The sequence below is a fragment of the Podarcis liolepis genome, assembly GCF_965112155.1.
Source record: "Podarcis liolepis genome assembly, chromosome: 6".
Classification (NCBI taxonomy): domain Eukaryota; kingdom Metazoa; phylum Chordata; class Lepidosauria; order Squamata; family Lacertidae; genus Podarcis; species Podarcis liolepis.
Window position 1 is genome coordinate 98894649 of NC_139559.1, and position 24447 is coordinate 98919095.

At 48.1% G+C, this 24447-nt stretch overlaps 1 protein-coding gene across 13 annotated transcripts in view; it reads left to right on the forward strand.

The window, feature by feature from the left end:
* The window catches only part of PDE4DIP (phosphodiesterase 4D interacting protein), a 107962-nt gene that overhangs the window by 38601 nt on the left and 44914 nt on the right, over positions 1–24447 (forward strand). For 11 of the 13 annotated variants that reach the window (XM_083507002.1, XM_083507008.1, XM_083506999.1 and 8 more), the window contains 9 exons: positions 892–1067; positions 2013–2130; positions 11628–11747; positions 13134–13253; positions 13761–13853; positions 14290–14508; positions 20563–20721; positions 23614–23727; positions 24175–24312. In XM_083507002.1, coding sequence (XP_083363128.1) covers positions 892–1067; positions 2013–2130; positions 11628–11747; positions 13134–13253; positions 13761–13853; positions 14290–14508; positions 20563–20721; positions 23614–23727; positions 24175–24312 — 1257 coding nt within the window. Of the gene's footprint in view, positions 1–891; positions 1068–2012; positions 2131–6972; positions 7902–9061; positions 9184–11627; positions 11748–13133; positions 13254–13760; positions 13854–14289; positions 14509–20562; positions 20722–23613; positions 23728–24174; positions 24313–24447 lie in introns of those variants that run through there. The other 2 variants (XM_083506997.1, XM_083507001.1) reach the window with 2 other exon arrangements.

Sequence of the window (24447 nt, forward strand, 5' to 3'; positions counted from 1 at the left end):
TCCATGTTTAAATAGCACATGAGGGGCTGCATGCTTAAGTGCCATCTCTGGCTGCCCGTCCCAAGTGCATCAAAAAGGTGCAATGAACGCAACAAGAGATGTGTGTAGAATCCTCCACATGCTGGAAGAGCCTGATCTCATCAGGATCCCCTCTCAAACGGAAGAGCTGTGTAACCTTAGGAGTGGTCCTGCATTGACATGGAACTTGCTATCCAACCCTAATTCAGTTAAATGATGAGGAATATTTGTTTTCTGGAGTAAATATGCTTGCAGCCTAGGAGCTTAATGAAAACCATTACTTCAATGTACTTACGGCTAGAGAATGGTGTACATGTGAACTCTGACCGCTCCTGGTCTCCATTTGTGATGGATGCAGACTCTGTATCAGAGTCAGAATCTGTAGGTGCAAAACAGAGGAAGCGATGTATATCCAAGTTGATTTAGGTGGGGTGAAGGGGTCTCATTCTATAATGTGGTTTTGACAGACTAACTGTACTGATATTCCATATTGAATGTTGACTGCAGATTTCACGAATGCGTTCATTCTCAATGTCAAGTGAGAGAATGACTTTAGTGAGGTGTTACAAGCAGTCCAAGCCCTCTCAGAGCCATCCATCCTGCCTGTGAGCCTTCCCAAGACATTTGTGGCCTGCCAAGTAGGATGAAAATACCAGGTGCCTCCTCTAGAGCAGTTTTCAGGTGACACTTGGGAAAACTTTTACAGGGCTCATGTAAATATCCATCACAGTCTTCTGCTGGCCTCCTCCTGATTTCTTCTGAAGAGAAAGACTGGGGTCTCTTTGGTTTGGACACAACAGGAGACATCCAAACTGGAGGCACCTACTCTTTCAGGATTCCTTTGGCTGATTTCATCTCTGATTCTTCCTTTAGGAAGCCCAGTCGGCAAAGACCAAAGCAGAGAGGATGACAACTATGGCAGAGGTTGAAAAGGATCGCTGTCTGAAACTCACCAAGGAGCTGATGAAGTTCACCAAGCTGCAGGATGAGACCAGGAAAAGCCAGGCTGTTTTGGAAACCTACAGTGCTATGTTGGCTGAGAAAAATAAGTATGTTTCTATGGGTTTAGTTCCACTGATTCGGTTTGTGTCTGCCACCCATAATGTTAAATCTTCTGAGAAATTTGGGGGATAGGGTTCTTTATTTTCCCCAAAGTTGTGTCAGTTTGCATTTCTTAGTGCAGAAGGTAGAGATCTTTCCTATTTTAATTAATTCAAGAGGGTTCTGGAAGCTTCTTTGTATGAAAGAAGCAAGCAGAAGGTTCATTATATTTAGTTATCACTTCAGAGAAGCTGAGTACAGCTGGCTTAAAAGTGGTCCTGTTATCTCTTTCTCTCAAGGTCATGCTGACTGTAATAATAGGCCACAAGCAGCCTGGATTTGCTCTCTTTTCTTTCTTTCTTTCTTTCTTTCTTTCTTTCTTTCTTTCTTTCTTTCTTTCTGGTGTGGTGTTCTGTACACAGTATGCTTAGTGTTAAGGTTTAGTCTTATTATTTGTAACTTTAAGTTAAGTTAAGTCTGCTGCCAATCCTAAATGTATAGATTTGACCATTATGCTCATTTGCCTTCAGTAGCAGTAAAGCTCTGCTGGATGAAATAAAATTGCCTCTGGTCTATTTTTGGGGAATCCTGCAATGTGTTTAATTTTTTATTCTAACTGTATGCTGGAATCTGCTCAGGATCAATATTGAGTAGAATTCATGACAAGTTGAAGAGGTCTGCGCAAACTTTGTATCTCTCTTTTGGGGGCAGGGGTGACCTTGAGGCCTTGCTGCTGGAAGTCTCCTGGCTTGTTTGGTTTTGTGCTTCGTTGGTGGAGGAGGTGCTCCTCTGACTGACAGGCTGACAAAGCCATCCGTAGCTCATTGTATTCGCCTCCGTGATGTCCTGACCTGGTCTAACTGCCCACAGTCGTGCCAAATGGCCATCCTGCCCTGTATCTCGTAGTGTTCCTTGCTTCCAGCCATGGTGACCAGAATGTTTTTCCTCTGCAGGAAGATTGAGGAGCTGGCTTGGAATCTGAGGGACAAGGAGCAGCTCCTTGAGCAGCTCTCCACAGAGAAGCAGAACCTGTTGCAACGTTTGCAGGAGCATGAGGAAATGAAAGTGCAGGTAACAATGCAGCTGAAGTTTCTCCCGTGCAAGCACTGTTTTTCTAATGGTTCTTTTGCATCCCGCCTGCCCAAACGGCCTGCTGTCAATCAGTGTGGCACTGAATTAGTGGATTGGAAAGATTAACTTAGAAAGGAAGCTGGAGAAGAGCAGGAAATGTATACGGCTGTTGGGTATATATTCCTTGTGGTCCCTTCTCTAGCCACACAAGATGTTTCCCTCTGCCTGGGAAGTGTTTAAGCTGGTCTTCAGAGGCCATGAATCATTGTTTTCAGGAAGCTGCCTCCCTTTGCCACTTCTCTTCCCACCTGTGCAGATATTGGCAACGTGGCCTCCTTGCATGAACAAAAACCCCTTCATTTTTATGTATATAAATTTTATTAGTTTTTCACAGTTTTTATACAAACAAACATTACACATCACAAACAAACACACACATAAACAAACACGTATAATTACAAATCCTTTTTTTCTTGAGCCTTATTTCAGCGACTCCCCCATACCTCCCCTTTCTGCATCCCAATTTCCAAATTAATTTCAGCAAATCCTACCCCTTAATTTTATCATATTTTCCTCACTCTTTCTCTTTAACTTAATCTTTTACTACTGTAATCCCTTTTTTTCTAAAACCTCGACATTTTAGCATCCCTCAATTTTACAATGTTTCTTAAGATAATTTTTAAATTTCTTCCAATCTTCATCCGCCGTCTCTTTCCCCTGGTCATGGATTCTGCCAGTCATTTCAGCCAGTCCCATATAGTCTATCACCTTCATCTGCCATTCTTCCAAGGTGGGTAGATCTTGTATCTTCCAATACTTTGCGATGAGTATTCTTGCTGCTGTTGTAGCATACATAAAGAATGTTCTGTCCTTCTTTGGCACCAATTGGCCGACAATGCCCAAGAGAAAGGCCTCTGGTTTCTTAGGGAAAGTACATTTAAGTACCTTTTTCATTTCATTATACAGTGGTGCCTCGCAAGACGAAATTAATTCGTTCCGCAAGTTTTTTCTTCTTGCGAGTTTTTCGTCTTGCGATGCACGGTTTCCCATAGGAATGCATTGAAAATCAATTAATGCGTTCCTAGGGAAACCGCTTGCCAGGCTGGCGGTGCGGAGAAGCGCTTTTCTCCCCACCGCAAGCCTTCAGGACAGGTACGGGAACAGAGGGGAAGGCGCGCAGCGCTTTCCCTCTGTTCCCGGGCTTGCGTGGGAGGAGGGTTTTTCCTCCCCACCGCCAACATTCAGAACAGCATTCTGAATGTTGGCGGTGGGAAGGAAAACCCTCCTCCTACCCCAAGTCTTCAGGAAAGCCATCTGATGCCAGGCGGCGGGAGGAGGCTTCCCCCCCCCCCGCCCGGCATCGGAGCTTCGTTCCGATGCCCGGCGGCGGGAGAAGGCTCCCCCCCCCCGGTATCGGAGCTTCGTTCCAATGCCCGGCGGCGGGAGAAGGCTTCCCCCCCCCCGCCCGGCATCGGAGCTTCGTTCCGATGCCCGGCGGCGGGAGAAGGCTTCCCCCCCCCCGGCATCGGAGCTTCGTTCCGATGCCGGGCGGCGGGAGGAGGTCCGGGGACAGTGGGGAAGACACGCTGCACTTCCCCGCTGTTCCGGAGATTTCCCTATGGGCTTTCGTCTTGCGAAGCAAGCCCATAGGGAAATTCGTTTTGCGAAGCGCCTCCAAAACGGAAAACCCTTTCGTCTAGCGGGTTTTCCGTATTGCGAGGCGTTCGTCTTGCGGGGTACCACTGTATATCATTTCCCAGAAAGCCTTAATCTTCGGGCACGTCCACCAAAGATGATAAAAAGTACCTTCAGTTTCTTTACATTTCCAACACCTATTATCAGGCAAATGGTAGATTTTTGCTAGCTTGACTGGGGTCATGTACCACCTATAAATCATTTTCATAATATTTTCCTTTAAGGCATTACATGCCGTAAACTTTATACCGGTGGTCCACAACTGTTCCCAGTCAGCAAACATAATGTTATGACCAATGTCCTGTGCCCACTTAATCATGGCCGATTTAACTGTTTCATCTTGAACAAGAACCCCTTCAGTCCCAATCTAATCCTCAAGCATCATTGGACCCGTAACAGAATCCCCCCAAAGATCCCAGATATCTTCCTAATATTATTATTTTTGCTAATACAGAGTAAAGCAGACATGCTTTGAAAATGAAACAAGCCTCACAAATACCATGGGCCTTTTCACCTACACATTACACTTTGAGTACCTCCCCCCCCCCCCCCGCAGTCCAAATAGAAAGACCATTCTGTCCTCACATAGCAGATGAGCCGACAGCCCTTGTTATAGAGGCATTAATGTGCAGTGTCAATTGAAAGAGGCAAGCTTCTGCTTCAGCGAATGCAGGCAGAGGAGCAGCATGGTTCCACCTAAGCCACCAGTAGACAAAGAAAGAGATAGAAAAGCCCCAAAGCTGCCAGGAGTGAGAAGGTGCCTTTGCTGTTATGTGGCATTCCTCTCTCTCTCTCTCTCTTTGTACATGTGTGTATTCCTGGATGACTGTGAGCAGGACTGAGGCAATATCGCCCCCTGAAGCATGGAGCTGCAAATGTACTTAATAAAATGGTCCAGTGACATGGGAAGACCAGGGAGTTACGTTACTAATTACTTATAATATCAGACAATAGCTAGTAGCTGCTCATCCTGCACTGAAATCACAGGAGGAAATAATGGGGGAGTGGGGAAACAACTGCATTTCTCTACATACAAAATACTGCATTTGAGCAATTTGTAGTCCCTACAAAATAAAACAGGGACGTGGGTGGCACTGTGGTTTAAACCACTTAGCCTCTTGGGCTTGCCAATCAGAAGGTTGGCAGTTTGAATCCCAGCGATGGGGTGAGCTCCCATTGCTCTGTCCCAGCTCCTCCCAACCTAGCAGTTCGAAAGCACGCCAAAAAGTGCAAGCAGATAAATCGGTACCGCTCCGGCGGGAAGATAAATGGCGTTTCCATGTTCTGCTCTGGTTTCGGTATTCCGTCGCACCAGAAGCGGCTTGGTCAAGCTGGCCACATGACCTGGATACCTGTCTGTGGACAAACTTCGGCTCCCTCATCCTGTAAAGTGAAATGAACTGCACAACCCCAGGGTCATCTGTGACTGGACTTAACTGTCAGGGGTCCTTTAACTTTTTAACAAAACAACAACAACAGTCAACTGCAGTTATCTGACAATGTCCTCTGGATTCTCCATCAAGGTGAGTATTCAAAGGAAGGCGATTCCAGAGAAAATAGCTAACGTGGAAGGAAACTGTGTTTGTTCTCCTTGTGGTGGAAGAAAGCCAATTATTTGTCTTAGGTTCCAGTCTAAGTCTCTTTTAAAAGTATAAAAAATGTTTTGGTCTTCAAATAACTTTCAAAAAAAATATGCGAGTCACAGAATTAAATGCAGCATTCCAGTAATAATTTCATGGCAGAATAATGGTCTTACTTCTCCTTTGTGTTAGAGCCAGTGTACTCCTCCTTTCTTTGTTCCTAAAGCTTAATGGCTTTTTATCCTGTGTCTTAAAGGCGGCTCATTTATTGGAAAGGCCATGACCCTCTTTCCATCGGCACTAATTTAATGTGGGATTTGTGTTCCTATGGTTTAGCGGAATCAAACATACATTGCCAATGCCTTAGTTCACATGTAATGCTGAGCCAAACTATTGTTTAGTGGGGAAAACACAAGCAGGTACGTTCCTGGCAGCTGTACTCCTCCCTTGGGAACCAGGCAGAGGGCCTTTTCGGTGGTGGCACCCGCCCTGTGGAATGCCCTGCCAGCAGATGTCAAACAGATAAGTGGCTATGTGATTTTTAAAAGACATCTGAAAGGAAGTTTTTAGTGTGTGATGTGGTATTGTGCTTTTACAATTTTTTGATGGGAGCTGCCCAGAGTGGCTGGGGCAACCTGGTCAGATGGGCGGCATAGAAATAATGAATTAATATTATTGGTCCTCCAGCTGCTGCACTGTGGTTTGGCTAAGTGTGCCATCCAAACCTGGGCATGTGGTTTGCCCCCCAAAACCAGGAGATCAGGTTCAGACAGCACCCTAAACTGAGTAATGGTTTAAGCATGGCAGCAGGAGAGCTGGGGGAGGAGTTCAGTGATGCCAGTCGATGAGGACTGTGAGTTCATACTATGCTTTGGCTTAGCTTTATCTGCAAACTGAGTCGGTGTCATCATCACTGCTCTGTCAATTGTATTACTCACAGATACATAATTCTTCCCGTTCACATACATAATGCAAGCTCAAAGCATCTGAATTTGCATATCTGATGTGACTGTACGTTTATGGTTTGCCTAAAACTTTATTTTTCTGGTTTTTAGTAAGTCACTGTGTTCTATGTATTTAAATCCTGATTGCATGAAAGTTCATTTTAGATGGCGTAATCATAGAACTGTAGAGCTGGAAGGGACCCTCAGCGGCCATCTAGTCCAACCCCTGCAATGAAGCATCCGGGGCAGATGGCCATCCAAGCTCTGCTTAAAAGCCTCCAAGAAAGGCCAGTCCACAATTTCTAGAGGGAGACCGTTCCCCGGCGGAAGAGCTCTTCCCCTCAGAAAGTTCTTTCTAATACTGACCTGAGCCCATTGGTTCATGTCCTGCCCTCCAGAGCGGAGGGAAAAGCTCGCTCCCTCCTTCCCGGGAAGGTTTCGCCTGCCTCGCCGGGGGCTGGGGCCCCTTCCCCTCGGGGAGAGCGGGGGCTGGCGGGGCGGGGCGGGGGACTACGACTCCCAGAAGCCTCCGCGGGCCGGCGGCGGCCGCCATCTTGCCGGGGGACCGGGCGCGGGCGCGGCCGGAGCATCTCTGGGCGGGCGGCGGGCGGCTGCTCGGGGCGCGCTGGGGATGCGCTCGGAGTGGTGCCGCGTGTGCGGGCGGGCGCTGTGCGGCACCCACCGGCGCTGGCTCTTCCACGGGGCGTCGGGGGCGCCGCCGTCCCCCGCGCCGCCGCCGCCCTCCCGGCCCAGCCTGCAGGTGCTGCTGGCTCACGCGACGGGGCGCGAGGTGTCCCGCGACGGGCGCGCCGAGTTCGCCTGCGGCAAGTGCGCCTTCCTGCTCGAGCGCGTCTACCGCTTCGACACGGTCATCGCGCGCGTGGAGGCGCTGTCGTTGGAGCGCCTGCAGCGGCTGCTGCTGGAGAAGGAGCGCCTCAAGCTGTGCCTGGCCGCCCTCTACCGGAGGACCAACGGCGCCCCCGCGGCCCCGCCGGAGGGCCAGCCGGGCGGCGGCGGCGGGGGGGGCACCTGGGACGCCCGCTACCTGGCGCTGCTCCAGGAGGACTTCGCCTTCTCGGGCCTCGAGTGCTGGACGGAGGGCGAGGCGCGCGCCGACGAGCCGCCGCCCGGAGCCCCGCGACGGTGCCGGGGCTGCGCGGCGCTGCGCGTGGCCGACGCCGACTACGAGGCCGTGTGCCGGGTGCCGCGGAGGGCGGCGGCGGCGAAGAGCGGCGGGCAGCCCCAGCGCCCCGCCGACGGAGAGAGCCTGGACGAGGAGGCGGCGGAGGCGGACGGGCGGAGGCGCGCCGAGGAAGCCGGCTCGCCCTCGCTGGAGTCGCTGGCGTCGGGGCCCGCGGGCGGCGGCCTGGCGGCGGCGCTGAGCCTGCTGAAGACCTTCGGCTGCAAGCCCGTGCGCAGCCCCCGCGGGAGCCGGCTGCCGGTGCCGGCGCGGAGAAGCCCCGAGGGGGCGGCCGGGGCTCCGAGCGAGGCGCCCGAGCTGCGCGAGCTGTGGGAAGAGCTGTGCGCCGACTACGTCCCGCTGCGGCCGAAGGTAGCGCCTCCCGGGCCGCCGTCGGGGGCCGGGAGGGAGCCGAGCGGGGAGGAGAAGCCTGTTTTCCGGCGCGGCCCTCGGCCAGGGGATGCCGCAGCCTCCGGATCCGCCGGCTCCTTTTTAGGTTTCCGAAGGAGCGGCTGGCCGCGCATGTAAATGGGCTACAAATCCTTGTTTTCGTTTTACCGTTCAGAATGCATTTTATTCAAAACGTATATTGGACTTTGTGCAACAAAGCAGTGCTTTCCCCCCAAGTGGATGTGTTGAGCATCAGGGCAGCAGAACAAAACCCCGCTTTCTGTGCTGTCATGTAATTAAGTACAAAATGTGAAACTGCAAAGTTGGCCAAATTATTTTTGAAGGAGGAGAAACCCTCAAAAGGCATGGATTGAGGAGGGGGTGGTCTTGTAAACGGAGTGTACACCTGGCAGCATTGTGACAATTTTCTCTCCTCTTAGTGACCTTGTACAGATGGGATCTAATATGGGGTTGTGCTGCCTATAGACAGACTTCTGCAGTTTAGATATTCTAAATAATTGGTGTGTCACCTTGAATTAATGGCAGCTCCCCTAGAACTGTGTCAGCTGCAGTCGCCAACATTCTAGGTACCATATGCAATGGAGTCTTGGATTCTCTTGGCTTTGCTAGAGTTTGAAATCTCATTAAGTTCAACTTCTGGTTGTATTTAAGAAATTGTGCCCCTGTCCTCTCTAATTTAGAAACATCCATGTCAGCCGAATTGGATTCACGTCAGTGATAAGTGCTGATTTCAGCTAGCAGCAGAAAATTTAAAAAATGCATACCAATGATTGGTGACAATGACATTTTCATCTAGTTATCATCCAGCTTTGATTAGGGGAAGCTCACTGCACTGCTTTTAAATAATAATAATAATAATAATAATAATAATAATAATAATAATAATATCTTTATTGTCATTAAACACAGTAGTGGAAGCTTCGCATTAAGAGCTGAGCCTCCGAAGCCTTTTGCGGCTGAGGATTATATTCAGCTTGTAACACCTTGAGGAAATCTTGTTCTGTTAAACCTTGGGGTTATCACTATTGCAAAGAAGTAGGTCCTTTTCTAGAGCTTTGGCTTAAATTGAAGTCAGTAGGTATGACAAGACTGCAATTGTCGTAGCACTGAAAAGATCCCCAAATCTGTTGGCCTTCAGCTGCTTTGTGGCCTTTTTGACCCATAACTTGAGTGGCTACCTGGCAATCCCATGCATGTTTACTCAGAATTAAGTCCCATTAAGTACAGTGGAATTTCCTCCCAGGTAAGTGTGCATCGGATTGTGCCCATGGGGTGGGTCTCACAAGCTAAAGAGAAAAGGTCAGATCAGTTGTAGTAAAATCATATTTGAGAAAAATATTAAAAGTGCATGCTGAACATAAGAGCTGAATGTGCAAGAGTTTGAAGGCCACTGTGCCAGAGAATAACCCATGTTTAATTTTAAGAAGATAATGGATTTAATTTTCTGTTTTGATCGTTTACAAACCCACACTCTTATCTTTGAGGGCAACAAAATACTGTCACCAGCCAGGGTTGCTTTCATTGTCAAACTGCAACAGAGGAGGCCTTTTTAATCCAGATAGGGCTTGCTTTAAAGCTGTACGTGGAAAATCAGAAACGGGCCAAGTTACATGTCTGCTAGAAAACTTGATATCTGGTACTTGAGCCAGATATTATATTCTGTGCTTAACATCTGAAGTAAGACACTGATGCAGTTTTAGGATGCCAAGGTGATGATGCCTCCCAGCATTAAGGGCTAGAATGTCAGATTAACTCTGAGGAAACCTAGAATCAAATCTGTACTGAGCCTTGAGCTTCACTTTGGGTCAGCCTGCCTAAGCCGAACCTGCTTGTTTGGTAATAAAACGGAGTTGGAGTGAGAACTAGTTACGGTACATTATGACTGTTTTTTTGGAGACAGGATGGAATAAACTAGTTGGTAAAAACAGAGGAGCTAAGTGGCTTGGTTTTAAAATTCCACCGTATACATTGAATAACACATATATTTTTACTCCAAGGAGTGGCTGTAGATCTTTGAAACTCCTCTCAAAATAATCAGCAAGCTCCTCTTGGGTTCCCTTAAATGAGCCCCAATGACTTGTCTCATGTAGCTTTTCTTTTAATGGTTTTATGTTGACCTGCTGTTTTTAGTGGCTGCTTAATTTTACTCAACCTACTGATTAAATCTGTTGCTTTTTAATTGTGATGGTAAGCCACCTTGTCATGCCATTGTCCTGAATGGTGGGGTACAAGTATTTGAAACTAACAAATAAAAGTAATCATCTTAAAAACACCAAGAAATGTCAAATAGGAAAAAGCACTACAAAATAATGAAAACAATAATTTTAAGGGCAATAAAGTAACAAGCAATGATAGAAGAGCCGTATTATACCACCATCCCCTTGAAACACTAGCAAGGAAAAGCTCTTGGAATTCATTCTCTGTTCTTTGTTACTGTGACACAGAATAATTTCCAAGCAGCTTAATACAGTACACAACTTTTCTGCAAGTGTGTGCAGCTTTGGAGCGTGTGGGAAATTAGTAGCATTGTTGTTTTAGACATACTTTATTAGGAATACACAGTTTTTTTACCTGCAGAGGAGTGATCAGCAGGTTGCAGCAGAAAAAGACCCTGGTCTTCCCTATAAAACAACAACTCATTAATTTGGACGCAGCTTAGTAAGGCTGTGACAAGAAACGTCTGAGTAGAGCTGTCAGCAGTAGTGTATTGCCCTCACTCAGAAAAGGCTGTGCTCTGGGAAAGATGGAGCCATTCAGGTTTTCCCCAGGAAATGTTTGTTTGACGTCACTGTGACGGATTCAGATATCAGAATCTAAATCTGTTCACTCTAGAGAAGATATTCCATACATCAGACCTTTAATGGCATTTGGGAGGGCACTCAGATGAAGCAAAAGGGTTATGAAATATTTTTACTCCACAGCTCAGGGGCAGCACAGAGTGGGGCTATTTAAGGTACAGGTCCCTGGGCAGTGATTTCACGAGACACCTCTGGATCCTGAAGCTCAGCGGTGAGTCTGAGCCTTGTTGCAGTACAGACTTTCAAGGCACAGGACACAATTGTTGTTAATGCCAGACCTTGCTTTTGCCACCATGGGGAAAGTGATAAAGACTACAGATTATCTCAGTAGGAAGTCATGGAGCTGAGGCAACTTTGTGCTGATGAACATGAATCAGACTCCTTGCTTAGTGACTTAAAGGAGTCTGAGGGGAAATTGTGCAACAGAGAACAAATATTTTGGAGCTGCTTTGAATGTCATTGTGTGTCAGAAAGGCAGCAGGAAATAGTTTAATAATAAACTCACACAGACTTCTTGTACTAGACATATTAGCTCCAATACAGCTTTCAGAAACAAAGTAACTTGAGTTCTGGTTAGTTTTGCTAGAACAGTGAGGAAGAATGAGGAATGAATAGCAAGAAATGGAATTGAGAAGAGCAGGGGAATGGGATAATTAATGATACTTTAATTAGTAACTGATGGAAAATTAGATATTTGGGTAGAAAATGGAAATGTCAGGGAACTTGAAAGCTGTGGAATTGGAAGGGTTAAATTGTCCCAAGGCCAGCAAATCACTGTTAATCTCCTTCATTTACCAGCCCATTTCCCTGCTGAGCTATATAACAATGGAAGCGAACTGCAAAAGGAACCTTATCTGAGCAAATGTCACTTTTTTCTCACCCTTTTCAGTATTTGTTTGAAGACCAGCAGCAACTGACTCCAAACAACTTATCACAAGGCAAACAAGCATCTGAACTAAATAATGTAGAACTGCTGGAAAAAATCAGCTGCCTTGATGCTACCAACAAGGTATTTTTTAAATAATAAAAGTCAAAATTGCTTTAAATAGATTTGGGGCTAGTGTGTGAGTAAACACAACACATGGTGAGACATCTATAGCCTTTTCCTGGCCTACGTCTAGTTGTATGGTGGTCATAACATCTACAGGTGCCTGTTCCCGTAGTCAAAAATGCATAGGTTCGGTCCTATTTTCAAAAGCTGGAAGGGTTTAGATTCCATACTTCAGGCGATGTGTGTTAGATGAAAAACACTTTGTCCAAGACATGGAAATGCGGAGCTGGAGACAACCAGACACAGTCCTATTGCCTCAGCACTTTCGATGCTGTGCACTTCCTCCCAAGACTGGGGTGGGGACTCTTCCTCCCTTCTTGGTCTGTTCCTTTTGAACTGGTTATACCCCTCAATTCCTACATTCCAGTCACGAGTCTCATCCCATCAGGTTTCAGTAATACCTAGCAGGCCATATTTGCCATCCTAAATTAAAAGCTCCATTTAATCTTGTTTGTTTCCCATACTCTCTGCATTTGTGTCGAGACAACTGAATCCATGGGTTGGGGCATGTGGGCTTAAACTTTTGTGCTTAAGCCTAAAAAACTGTTCTGGGCCAGTTGGAGCTATCAGTGTGTTACACACACGCACACATTGTCATTTCTGCCTGTGGATGTGATCTGTCGCAGTCAGAAGCAGTCAGTTTGCTAGTATCACAAAATGCAACCTAACACTAGGGTGAGGTTAGGGGTTGTGTATTACACATTTACTTTAAAAATGAAAGCTGAAATCCTCAGGTTTCATCTAAAATTTCCCAAAATTATGGGGCAGTAAACTTTCCAATAATACAATATTTGTTGGAGGCTTAGGAAATTGCAATTCAATGTAAATGTAAATATGTAGAAAGGTTGAGTAATTCAGCAGTAGGTTAAAGCTGTACAGGCATACCTTTTATTGCACTTTGCAGATACTTCTCCTTACGAGGATGTGGGCACAGCTGTAGGCAGCACAGCTGCTTCCAGGGAAAGGAAGCTGCCTCCCTCTCCACCCCTGCAGCCGGCGCAATAATAATAATAATAATAATAATAATAATAATAATAATAATTTATTTATACCCCGCCCATCTGGCTGGGCCTCCCTAGCCACTCTGGGCGGCTTCCATAGAAACCAAAAATACACTAAAATATCACACGTTAAAAACTTCCCTGAACCGCAGTAGAGTGTAAACATAACTTATATGCACTGGGAAACAAAGAAAATTGTGGGGCTCACTTTATTGCAATATTCCCTTTATTTTGGTGGTCTGGAACCAAACCTGTATAGTCCCTGAGGTGTGCCTGTACTGAGAATGGAAAAGAGTATCTTATATGGTCAAGTTCAAAGTGTGTGTTTGTTTACGACATTTAGCAGCTGCAAGAGAAACTGAATGAGATGGATTTTGAACTGAAGTCTGTTCATCATACATCCCAGAGACAGGATCACAAAATCCAGACCTTGAATGAGACCTTGAAGAGCAAAGAGAAAGAGGTTTGTAGTGTTGCCATCTCCTTGTCCAGTAAATGCTGATATAGAGCCAGTGATTCAAAATTACAACTAACTGTTATTTGTAGCATATGAAATCTTCCCAGTATGTGAAATTGGGTAAGATAATTCTATAGAGAATGGGGTGAGCTGTCCTTTCTGGTACAGCATTTTAGGAAATTCTAACAGTCTTGCTGCACCTTGGGGCGGAATTTCCCAAATGTGCCCCACCAGCTGTCTTGTGCAGCGGGGCCTCTGCTTTGTGCTCTATTTCAGTGCCCTGAAATAGGCTCTGGCGGGTATTCAGGGGACCCCCCCCCCCAGAACACCACTCAGGGGAGGAGTTGGGAGATTGCTCCTTGTAGCAAGTGGCAGCACTTGTGCAGAGAGAACATGTGAAATAATGCAATGTTGAAATCCACTATCTCAACTACCCCACTACAGATTATGTCTTGGGAGGGGGAGGTAATAGGTGCCTTTCCTAATTTCTCACTGCTCAATTCTGTCCTGTAGTCTGAAGAACTGTACCGTGTAATTGAAGGGCAGAATGAGACAATAGCCAAACTACAAGACACACTACATAAAACCCAACTTGGGCAATTGCAGGTATGTATCTTATTTTGATATTTCTTGTCTTGTCTTGTCGAATATGTCTTGTCTTATCCCAGACATTTGAACTAGAGGTTCAAAGTATATTGCCCTGATGTTTAGAGTACTGTATTTCAAGAAAATTAGCTGTAGATTGTAATATATGGTAAACAAAGATAATATAATAAGTAAACAAAGATAATCCCCATTAGATTCCAAGGAGACTAAATACACAACCAAGCTATTCAGATTATGTAGTGTACATGCAGATGCCACTAGCTACTTCTTCGCTGTCTGAAAATGTTCCACCCTTAAAGAATTTTGCCTGCAGCATTGGCTACCCGCAAGAGCCTATGATATACCATGGAATGCACTTTTAAAAGCTCCAGTATTTTTCTGGGCAGTGATTTCAGTCTTAACCCCCCCCCCCTTTTCTGTCTTCACCTTTCTGCAGATCCCAGGGGGCTCTTCCATGTTGCAGCAGACACAGCCGGTAGCACTCCTGGAGGTACAGAACACACTTTTCTTCACTCAGCTGGAAGTGCAGCAACTGAAGACGGCTCAGCAGAAAAAGGATCTCCAGTTGGCTGAGGCCAGGAAGACCTCCTGCCTTGTAGAAACATGGCTGCAAGAGGAGCAGCAGCAGAAAGAGGCTGCGTGGAAACACAACCAGGTATGGCATGAATTCGTTCCTTGAGCCCTTTTCACCCATCAAAATATTATTATTATTATTATTATTATTATTAATTTATTTATTTATACTGTTAAGTCGTGGGTTGACATAGCAGCCGGCACAGCGATTTCTTCAAGTAGCTCTTTATTAAGGTAAGCTGGAATAGAACTGAGAGCGAACAGCTCAGCCGGCCTGTATTTATAGGGAGCCGGCTGTCAACATTGTAACCACAACAGCCCAGAGTTCCCGCCTAAAATAACTGCCGCGGACCTGAGTGAAAACTATCTACAGACCTGAGTGAAAACTATATACAGTATCCCCCTGTTGGCCCAGGGTGAAACTACACTACATAACACCCCTCCCCACCGAGATAAGGCGTTAGTTACAATCGTAATGGTTTCCTTATATACAGCACTACGCGTAATGGTTCAATTAAGCACAAAAGCATATTGGTTACATTTCCCATACTTAGACCAACAGTGATACCTGTCCAACAACATAGTCCTTTAAATAAGTTGGGCGCTTGGAAACTCTGCCAGACCGCCGGGGACTGGTAGCCAAGTCCGGAGGGCCACACAGTTCTCGCTGAGGCTGTGGTGCGACCCTAGGTGGCGTTGGGACCAACTCCCCTGGATCCGCTGCTGTGGGTGGAGCCTCCGCAAGTGGAGTGGTCTGAGTCTGTTCTGAAACGGCTTGGTTCGGCTCCACGCTGGCAGTTTGCGAGGGAGGTGTAGGTGGGGCCTCGCCATCTGTACGTGTCTCTTCTGGAGCCGCAAGCGCAGTTGGGGGCACCTCGGTAGTGTCCAAGTCCCCAACCCTGCGCCTAAGCTGGTCTATGTGCCGTCGCCACAAGCGTCCGTCTTCGAGTGCCACCTGGTACGAGCGAGGTCCAGTGACTCCCACTACTGTGGCTGGCACCCAAGGGATGTCCCCCACATAGTTCCGGGCAAAGACCTGGTTTCCTGGGACAAATGACCGTGGTGCGTTGGCACAGCCTGGGGGTTCAGCCACGGCAAAGTCTGGGTGTAGCCGGTCGAGCGGTGACCTGAGGCGGCGGCCCATAAGCAGTTCAGCAGGACTCCTCCCTGTGGTCGCATGAGGGGTGATGTGTTGCACGAACAAGTATTCGGCGACCCGCTCATGCCATTCTCCCCGGTCCAGGCGCGCCAGTGCCTCTTTTGTCGAGCGCACCATTCTTTCCGCTTGCCCGTTGCTGGATGGATGAAAGGGTGCCGTTAGGGCATGGCGGATGCCCAGTCCCAAAAGATACCGCTCAAACGTGCCTGACGTGAACTGCGGTCCGTTGTCAGAGACAAGGACATCAGGACACCCATGCGTTGCAAACAGGCCTCGCAGCACCCGGATGACAGCTTCGGTAGTGGTGGAGGGCATCAGGGCGACCTCCAGCCATTTGGAATAGGCGTCCACCACTACCATAAAGGTCCGGCCGTGAAAGGGGCCAGCCAGATCGATGTGCACCCTCGACCAGGGTGTCTTTGGCGTCTCCCAGGTGTGTCCCTTAGCTGCCGGTGGTGCAGGCCTCGACTCCTGGCACGCTTGACAGGCGGACACCCAGGCAGTGATGGCATCGTCCATATTAGGCCACCAGACGTAACACCGAGCCAACGCCTTCATTTTGACAATTCCCGGGTGGCCAACGTGCAGAGCCTCCAGGACGCGCTGACGGAGTCCCTGGGGAATCACGACGCGGTCTCCCCACAGCAGGCAGCCGCGATGAGCTGAGAGTTCATGTTGTCTGGTTGCGAAGGGCTGGAACTCCGATGCAAAAGGCCCTTGTGGCCACCCCCTCCACACCCAGTTGAGCACCCGGCTGATGGTGCGATCCTGGGCAGATGCGGAGGCCACAGTGGCAGCCGATACAGGCGCTGCCGGAAGATCCTCAATCAGAAGGAGCGATGAAGCTGGAGCCGGGTCTTCCACAAATGCTGGAAGAGGGCAACGGCTGAGGGCGTCGGCATGGCCCATCGATTTCCCCGGGCGATGGATGAGCCGGTAGTGGTAGGCAGCCAGGAAAACAGTCCATCGCAGCATGCGTGGTGAGAGGACTGGTGGAGTTGGACGATCACCGGCGAGGAGGCCCAGGAGTGGCTTGTGGTCAGTGATGAGGTCAAAAACCCTGCCATAGAGGTATTCGTGGAACCTCTTCACTCCAGCCACAAGTGCCAATGCCTCCTTGTCGAGCTGGCTGTAATTCCGTTCCGTTGGAGATAGTGTCCTGGAAAAGTAGGCGAGCGGTGCTTCTCTTCCATCTGGAAAACGGTGACTAAGGACAGCACCGATGCCAAAAGGTGAGGCGTCGCAGGCAAGGACCAGCGGCCTGGATTCACTGTACTGTACCAGCACACTGTCTGAAGAAAGGAGAGCCTTGACCGCGTTGAAGGCTGCCGTCTCCCGATGACCCCAGGCCCAAGGCGTCTTAGTGCTAAGGAGTCGGTGAAGAGGCTCAGCCACTGTGGCCTTGTGGGGCAGGAACATGTTATAAAAGTTCAGCAGCCCCAGGAATGCCTGCAACTCCGTTTTGTTCTTTGGGGTGGGGGCCTGCTGGATAGCGCGGATCTTGGATGTGGTTGGATGAAGACCGGAGGCATCGATAAGATAGCCCAGGAACTCTACCTGTGGAACGGCGATCTGGCACTTGTCCCTCTTTACCTTGAGCCCGGCCTCCTGGAACCTGGTCAGCACGGCACGGAGGCGCTCGAACAGCTGCTGGTGTGAGTCTGCAGACACCAAGACGTCATCAAAATATGGAACCACGCCCGGAAGCCCTTGCAGGAGACGCTCCATAAGGCTTTGGAAGATGCCAGGAGCCACACTCACCCCGAACTGCAACCAGCGGCAACGGAAAGCCCCCCGGTGGGTGACGATCGTCTGGGCTTCAGCAGTGGCATCATCGACTGGCAGTTGTTGATAGGCTTGGGCAAGGTCCAGCTTAGCGAAGACCTTACCCTCACCCAGGGAATGCAGCAGGTGTTGGACAACAGGAACCGGATAAGCGTGCTGCTGAAGTGCCTTGTTGATCGTGCACTTGTAGTCAGCGCAGATTCTCACCGACCCATCTGGCTTGACAGGCGTGACGATGGGGGTTTCCCACTTTGCGTGGTCAACCGGCTCCAAAACTCCTTGGGCGATCAGTTTGTCCAGTTGTTCGTCCACCTTAGCCTTGAGAGCAAAAGGAACCCGGCGTGGCTTTAGCTTGATGGGGGCGACTTGTGGATCAAGGCTAAAGGAGATGGGCGTACCTGTATATTGGCCCAAGGTGCCGTCAAAAACCTCGGCAAAGTCTTTGACCAGACCCTCAGTCTCTGCGTTAGAGATGCAGTTGATGCCGGTGACTTCCAGGCCGAGGGCATCAAACCAGTCTAGCCCTAGGAGGCTTGGCCGCTGACCTTCGACCACCACCAACCGGAGCAGGCCCGAAAAATCCTTGAAGGCGATCCGGAACCGGCCAACGCCCACCACGGGAATGTCGTTTCCCTGGTAGTCTCTCAGGTGTACGCGGTGAGAGTCGAGTTGCCTTTTGGACACTCTGGGTACCAGTCTTTTGATGGTGATCCATGACACGATGGACAGGGCAGACCCGGTGTCGATCTCCATGTCACATGGAGCTCCTTCAATGAGCACCGTGACGTTCAGCTTGCGTCGCGTAGGCGAGTCGGTTTGGCCAATCGTGGTTCCAGACGGGCAGCGGCAGTTGGTGAGAGCGAAACAACTTTCCTTGGCAGACTGGAGTGAAGACTTGGACTTGCGAGTCGATGAAGGGGGGGTGTCAGACAGAGCCGATCGGCAGACCTTAGCGATGTGGCCCCTTCTGGAACACTTCCTACAGATGGCGTCTCTGAATCGACACTTGGCACGGGAATGGTTGCCTCCGCAGCCAGCACATTCCGGTTGGCCCTTGGACTTCTGTTGGAACTTCCTGCGCTCCCGCTTTGTCTGGTGCACGTCATCGTCTTCACTGGAGGATGCCTCATCACTGCTGGCCTCTTCATGATGCACCGGAACTGGCTCCCTAGCAAGACGCGGGCTGCTGGACTTGCGGATCTCCTGGGCGGAGCGTTCAGCAGCTTCTGAGGCCACAGCCTCCTCAATGGCTTTCTGTAGCGTGAGGTCTGGCTTGGCTAGGAGACGCCGTTGCAGATGGATGTCCCGGACCCCGCAGACGATTCGATCCATCAGGGCATCGTCTAAGTCTCGGAACTCACAGTGCATTGCAGCCTGTCGCAGGGCGGTGGTGTAGTTGTTGATTGACTCCCCCTCTGCCTGGTTCCGGTGGTAGAACGCATGGCGGGCAGCAATCTTGGACGGCTTTGGTGCGTAGTGGTTGCGGAGCTTCTCTTGGATCGTGTCCCATGGTGTTGCCTGGACTGCTTCAGGCGCAACCAACGCTCGGGCCGTCTCAAACACCTCAGGCCCACAGAGGCTGAGGAATAGGCCCCGCTTCCGCTCCTGTGATACTTCTGTCAGCTCGTTGGCTTGGAGGTAGCAGTCGAACCGAGCGAGGTAGGAGTCCCATGATTCAGAGGCTGGCGCAAAAGGCGGTAGAGGCACAAGTGAAGCCATGATTCCGATGCCGGCGTGAAGGGCGATGGATGGAACACAGTGCTCTAGCCAGAACAGTCAGCTCTGAATTGGTTCTGCCCAGTGATTTCGCTCAGTGATTCAGCTCAGTTCAGAGGCTGGCCGCATCTGGCTGTGCTCTGATGTCCATCCATCCCATCCTCGTCGCCAGTGTTAAGTCGTGGGTTGACATAGCAGCCGGCACAGCGATTTCTTCAAGTAGCTCTTTATTAAGGTAAGCTGGAATAGAACTGAGAGCGAACAGCTCAGCCGGCCTGTATTTATAGGGAGCCGGCTGTCAACATTGTAACCACAACAGCCCAGAGTTCCCGCCTAAAATAACTGCCGCGGACCTGAGTGAAAACTATCTACAGACCTGAGTGAAAACTATATACAGTATCCCCCTGTTGGCCCAGGGTGAAACTACACTACATAACATATACCCCGCCCTCCCCGGCCAGGACCACGCTCAGGGCAGCTAACACCAAATATATAATACAATAAAAACACAAACGATTGATTAAAATAGAGTTCAAAATCACATCAAAATCAAAATGAAATTGAATGGCAACAACTATAGTGGTAAGGAATATTAAATATTCATCAGGCCCGGCCATCCGTGCTGGTCCCATATGGGCCCATGGAAAGAGCCAAGGAGGCCGCTTACATACAGGGAGGTCAGGCTGCGCCCGGACCAAAGGCCTGGCAGAACAGCTCCGTCTTGCAGGCCCTGCAGAAAGATGTCACATCCCGCAGGGTCCTGCTCTCTTGCGGCAGAGCGTTCCACCAGGCCGGGACCAGTCTAGCCTCCTTGAGGCCCGGGACCTCCAAAGTATTAGTGTTTGCAGACCGTAAGGTCCTCTGCGGGGCATACCGGGGGAGGCGGTCCTGTAAGTACGAGACTCTAGGCCATGTAGGGCTTTAGAGGTTAAAACCAGCACCTTAAACCTGACCTTGTACTCCACCGGGATCCAGTGCAGCTGGTATAGAACTGCTGAATGTGGTCCCAGGGTGAGGACCTTGTAAGGAGCCTCACTGTGGCGTTCTGCACCCGCTGGAGTTTCTGGGTCAGTTTCAAGGGCAGCTCTGCGTAGAGCGAGTTACAATAATCAAGCCTGGAGGTGACCGTCACATGGATTGCTGTGGCCAGAACAGGGTGAGAAAGGTAAGGGACCAGGCCTAAATGGAGCTTGAACAGCTGAATGTCTTGCATTGTCCTTTGCTGTGCTTCAAGGGCCAGAAAATGTTTTCATGTCACAAATAAAAAGCCTCACGTTACTAACTGTAAAAGTAAGGTTCACACAACCGGTTTGTGGCAGTGTGGTGGAAATGGCCAGAGTTTGCCTTTTGGGGAGTGTGAGCAGTCCTGTCGCTTTCCCTGTTGCAGCTCAGTTCAACCTTTCTGCCCTTTTGAGAGCTCCAGAGATGCTTCCAGGCCTGATTGACTATTGACTACATTGTTGTGTTGGTTTCCAGGAGCTGCGTTGTGCTCTTCAACAAGTAAGAACAGAGCTGCAGAACAAAAACTGGCAATGTTGTACTTTGGAAAAAGAAAGATGGTCAGAGATGCAGAAACAAGAGCTGAAACTGAAGCATTTGAAACACAGGCTGGCTTGCAGAGAACAGCTTCTACAGGTGAGATACAGATGGGTTGTTAAATTCTGTTTGGGCAGAAACACACCTTATTTCACATGGTGTGTGTGTTTAACAGGTGAGAAGGTCCAAAGATAAAACCAAAACAGTTCCCAGAGTTGTTGGTGTTGGGTTGGGAAATACAGTTGCTAAAGGGAAGCTTCCACACTAGTCTGGAATTAACCAGCTTTGTTCATCTGCATGATGCTGTCATCCTGTATATTTTTTGCAGTAGTTCTGTCTTTTCTCACAAAGGCTATAACATTTTCAAAAGAACAGAGGAGTGCTGTAGAGCCGTTATACACTGGTTCCGCTCCTTCCTCCTGGGCCGTGTTCAGAAAGTGGTGGTGGGGGATGAGTGTTCAGACCCCTGGGCCCTCACTTGTGGGGTGCCTCAGGGTTCTGTCCTCTCCCCCATGCTTTTCAACATCTACATGCAGCCGGTGGGAGAGATCATCAGGGGGTTTGGGCTGGGTGTTCATCAATATGCGGATGATACCCAGCTCTGCTTCTCTTTCATGTAACGATGCGCGGGGAAATGAACCTCAGCACACATTTATTATAAGATTTGTGGGGAACTGCATTTTTGTTCACTTTTACTTGGCTAAAATATGTGAAAACTGTAGTAAAGAAAAGGAATGACACCCACCACAATGAGGCTCAAACACCCCAGCAGCCATTTCACACCAGTTGGTGCCAACAGAGCATATTGGGATGTACTCAAAGGAAAAGCTCAGTAATGGAAGGTTTATTTAATTCTGCTTTTGGCTTACAGTGCATTGCTAGGAATCTAACAACACATTAGAAACAGGCTAAAACATTATCCCATTGTTCAGTTAAGATGAGTCTTGTTAATTCCTTATTCCATTCATTTCTCAAAGTCTGTGTGTCAGATTGACACTAAACTTCTGTAAAAAGTAATAGCTGGGGTTTTTTTTTAGCTTCTAAGGATTCAGTCAAGTGTTTGAGTATTTCCTGTGTCTTGGATGTGGATGCATCAAATATCAAAGGAAATCCTAATCTAGCCAGCACTTCCTGCATCTACTGTTTATAAATTTTATCAAAAGCTTTTTCAGTATCCTAAAAAAAAAGATTACTTTCTTATTCTATTTAAATCTATTAGATCAGCCACTAGCCTGATATTGTCTGAAGCATGTTTAGTTTTAGTGAATCCTGCCTGGTCACTCATTATTATTGGCAATATCCCTTGTTGCACTCTATTTGCCAAAACGGTTGTTAAAATCTTTATATTTACATTGGTTAATGATATTGTCTGGTTTTGGTATAACCGATATATGCTTGATTGAATGTCATTGAAAGAATTCCCCTCTTCATATAATAAACATAGTTTTGATGCTAGAAGATCCACACAGTTTTAAATCATTCAGATGGGAATCCATCTAATCCAGATCTTAAAATTAGAGATGCTAAAATTGTTTTTGTATACGGTTTAAATGTGGTATTTTTTTTAAAAAAGGACATATGTATCTTCCTTTTCTACTTTCATTGAGTTGCCCATTCTGCATGAAATTTAAAAAACCTGGGTATTAATATCACTTGGAGAATTTTATAATTCATTGGTTGCCCCTCTAATACTGGGAATCAATGCTCTGTCTTTCTTTTGTTTTAAACAATTAGCCAAGATCATGGCTGGTTTTTCACCATTTTCCTAGTATTTCTTCTTTGTACATGCAAGCATGAATTCTGTCTGTTGAGAAAGAATATTATTTAATTCATACTTTTTTGTATTTTGTAGATGGATTTCTAATCATTTGTGCCCAAGATTCTTTCATTTATCAAGTTATTCTTTCCCTTGTTTTTAAGCTGATTTTTATTGGAGGCAGGTGCTATAATATGTCCACTGATACGTGCTTTGTACGCTTCCCATTCAGACTTTCACACAGAGGTTGTTGCTTAGTTCAGTTCAAAATATTGTATAGTCTCTTCCCACTTTGGTTGAACAAAATGTTAATCATTAAGTAAAGACATATCAATACACCAGATACCAGAAGCCTTCCCCAGGTTATGGCCCCCACATAACTGCATTACGATCAGATACATAGTAGGGCTGGGTGATGTATCAAAACATCGCCCCAAAGCAGTTTGAGGTCTTGACCGCAGTTAAGGATTTCAGAATTTCCAACCTGGCAGTATATTGCGAATACAAGCCTCCTCCCTCCCTCCCTCCCTCCCTCCCCACTCTAGCCACTGCCTACCCTTTGCATGTGTTCATTGCCTTCTCCAATCACGGAAACAACCGCTGAGACGGTTAGGGTGCCAGTGGCAGAAAACTCATTCTGAATCTGACCGGACATGGGTTAGAGCTCAACGCTGAGCCTACCAAGTGTCGATAGAGACGGCGAAGAGGACTTTCTTCACTGCCTCTATTGCATCTGCAGAAAATAGCAGCAGGAGATTCTTTCAGGTGGTTCGTAATTTAACGGAACCACCTTTGCCATCAGGGCCTGGTATAGACCCCAAGATCTCCTGCAATGATTGTGCAAAGCTTTTTTTGCAGATAAATTCACTCAGATTTGGACTGCTTGTGGCTACCCCCATCCTGTGAGCAGGCATGCAATGGTTTTTCAGAAAGCTTTCAAGGTAAGCCCTATCTAGGCTGCTCTAGAGTACATTGCACTGGCCAGTCAAGGTTAAAGGAGTCGAAGGTGCTGGGCCAGTCCTTGCTGTCTCATGATAAAAGGCCATGCTTGGCTGTGGCTTGTGCCCTGACCTTGGGTAAATGTGGGTCAGAAAAGTTGCCTCCTTGTCCCTATTCACAACTGCTTCATTTGCCTTCCCACAACGCTTGGATCTGTCACCAGCATTGCTTCTCTCTTGGAGCTTCTGAAGTTGCTCAGGTGTTATTGATGGTGTCAATATGTTCCATTTCTGCAGGAATCTAAGGAACTTATTCAGTATCACCAGAGCTTGGACAAGAGCCCCACATCAGCTGATAATATGGTGAAGAAATTGCAACAACGAATCAAAGACAGGGATGCCATCCTGGAGGTAATTACAGAGGTGTACAACACAATCTCTTGTGTATTATTTCTGTGTTCACACTGGTGCCATCCTTTGCTGTCCCAGGTCTCCTCAGCTGGTAGGTTTTGCAGAGCACAGAGCACCCTGCTCTGCACCTCTGAGGTGGCAGTCTGGGTGGCTTCTGTAGGGGGTGGGGCTGCATCTTGCCCTTTCCCTCAGGCAGCCAAATGTCTTGGACCGGCCCTTGCAGTGCCAAGAGCAGATGTCCTCTTTTCTCTCTTGTCTGGCGCATTGAAGAGGGGAAGGGGAGCTGTATCTCCCTCTTAACCATGAGTTCCAATATTGTGGAACCCTTTTTCTATGTTTGGAAAGCATTTAAATAGTTTATATGTATTTTATTAAATTATAATCTTGGTTGCTTGAGTTTGTGACGCTTGCTACTTCTTTGCCCACTCGTGGCCTTTTTTCTTGCAGCGAGCGGTCGATGAGAAATTCTGTGTGCTTGAAGACAAGGAGCAGGAGCTGCAGCAGCTTCGCTTGGCTGTGAAAGAGCGAGAGCAGGACTTGGAAGAGCTGCGCAGGGTCCTCTCCCATAATGAGGCTACCATTCAGGTGGGTTGCAGCAGGAAGGGCAATGCTTATGCCATTCCTTCCGTCTGCCATGGCTTCCTGCCCACTCTTGAGACTGACACTGTATTAATGCAGCACTCTTCAAGACGACTCTTGCAGCAGTTCGTTTGCCATTGC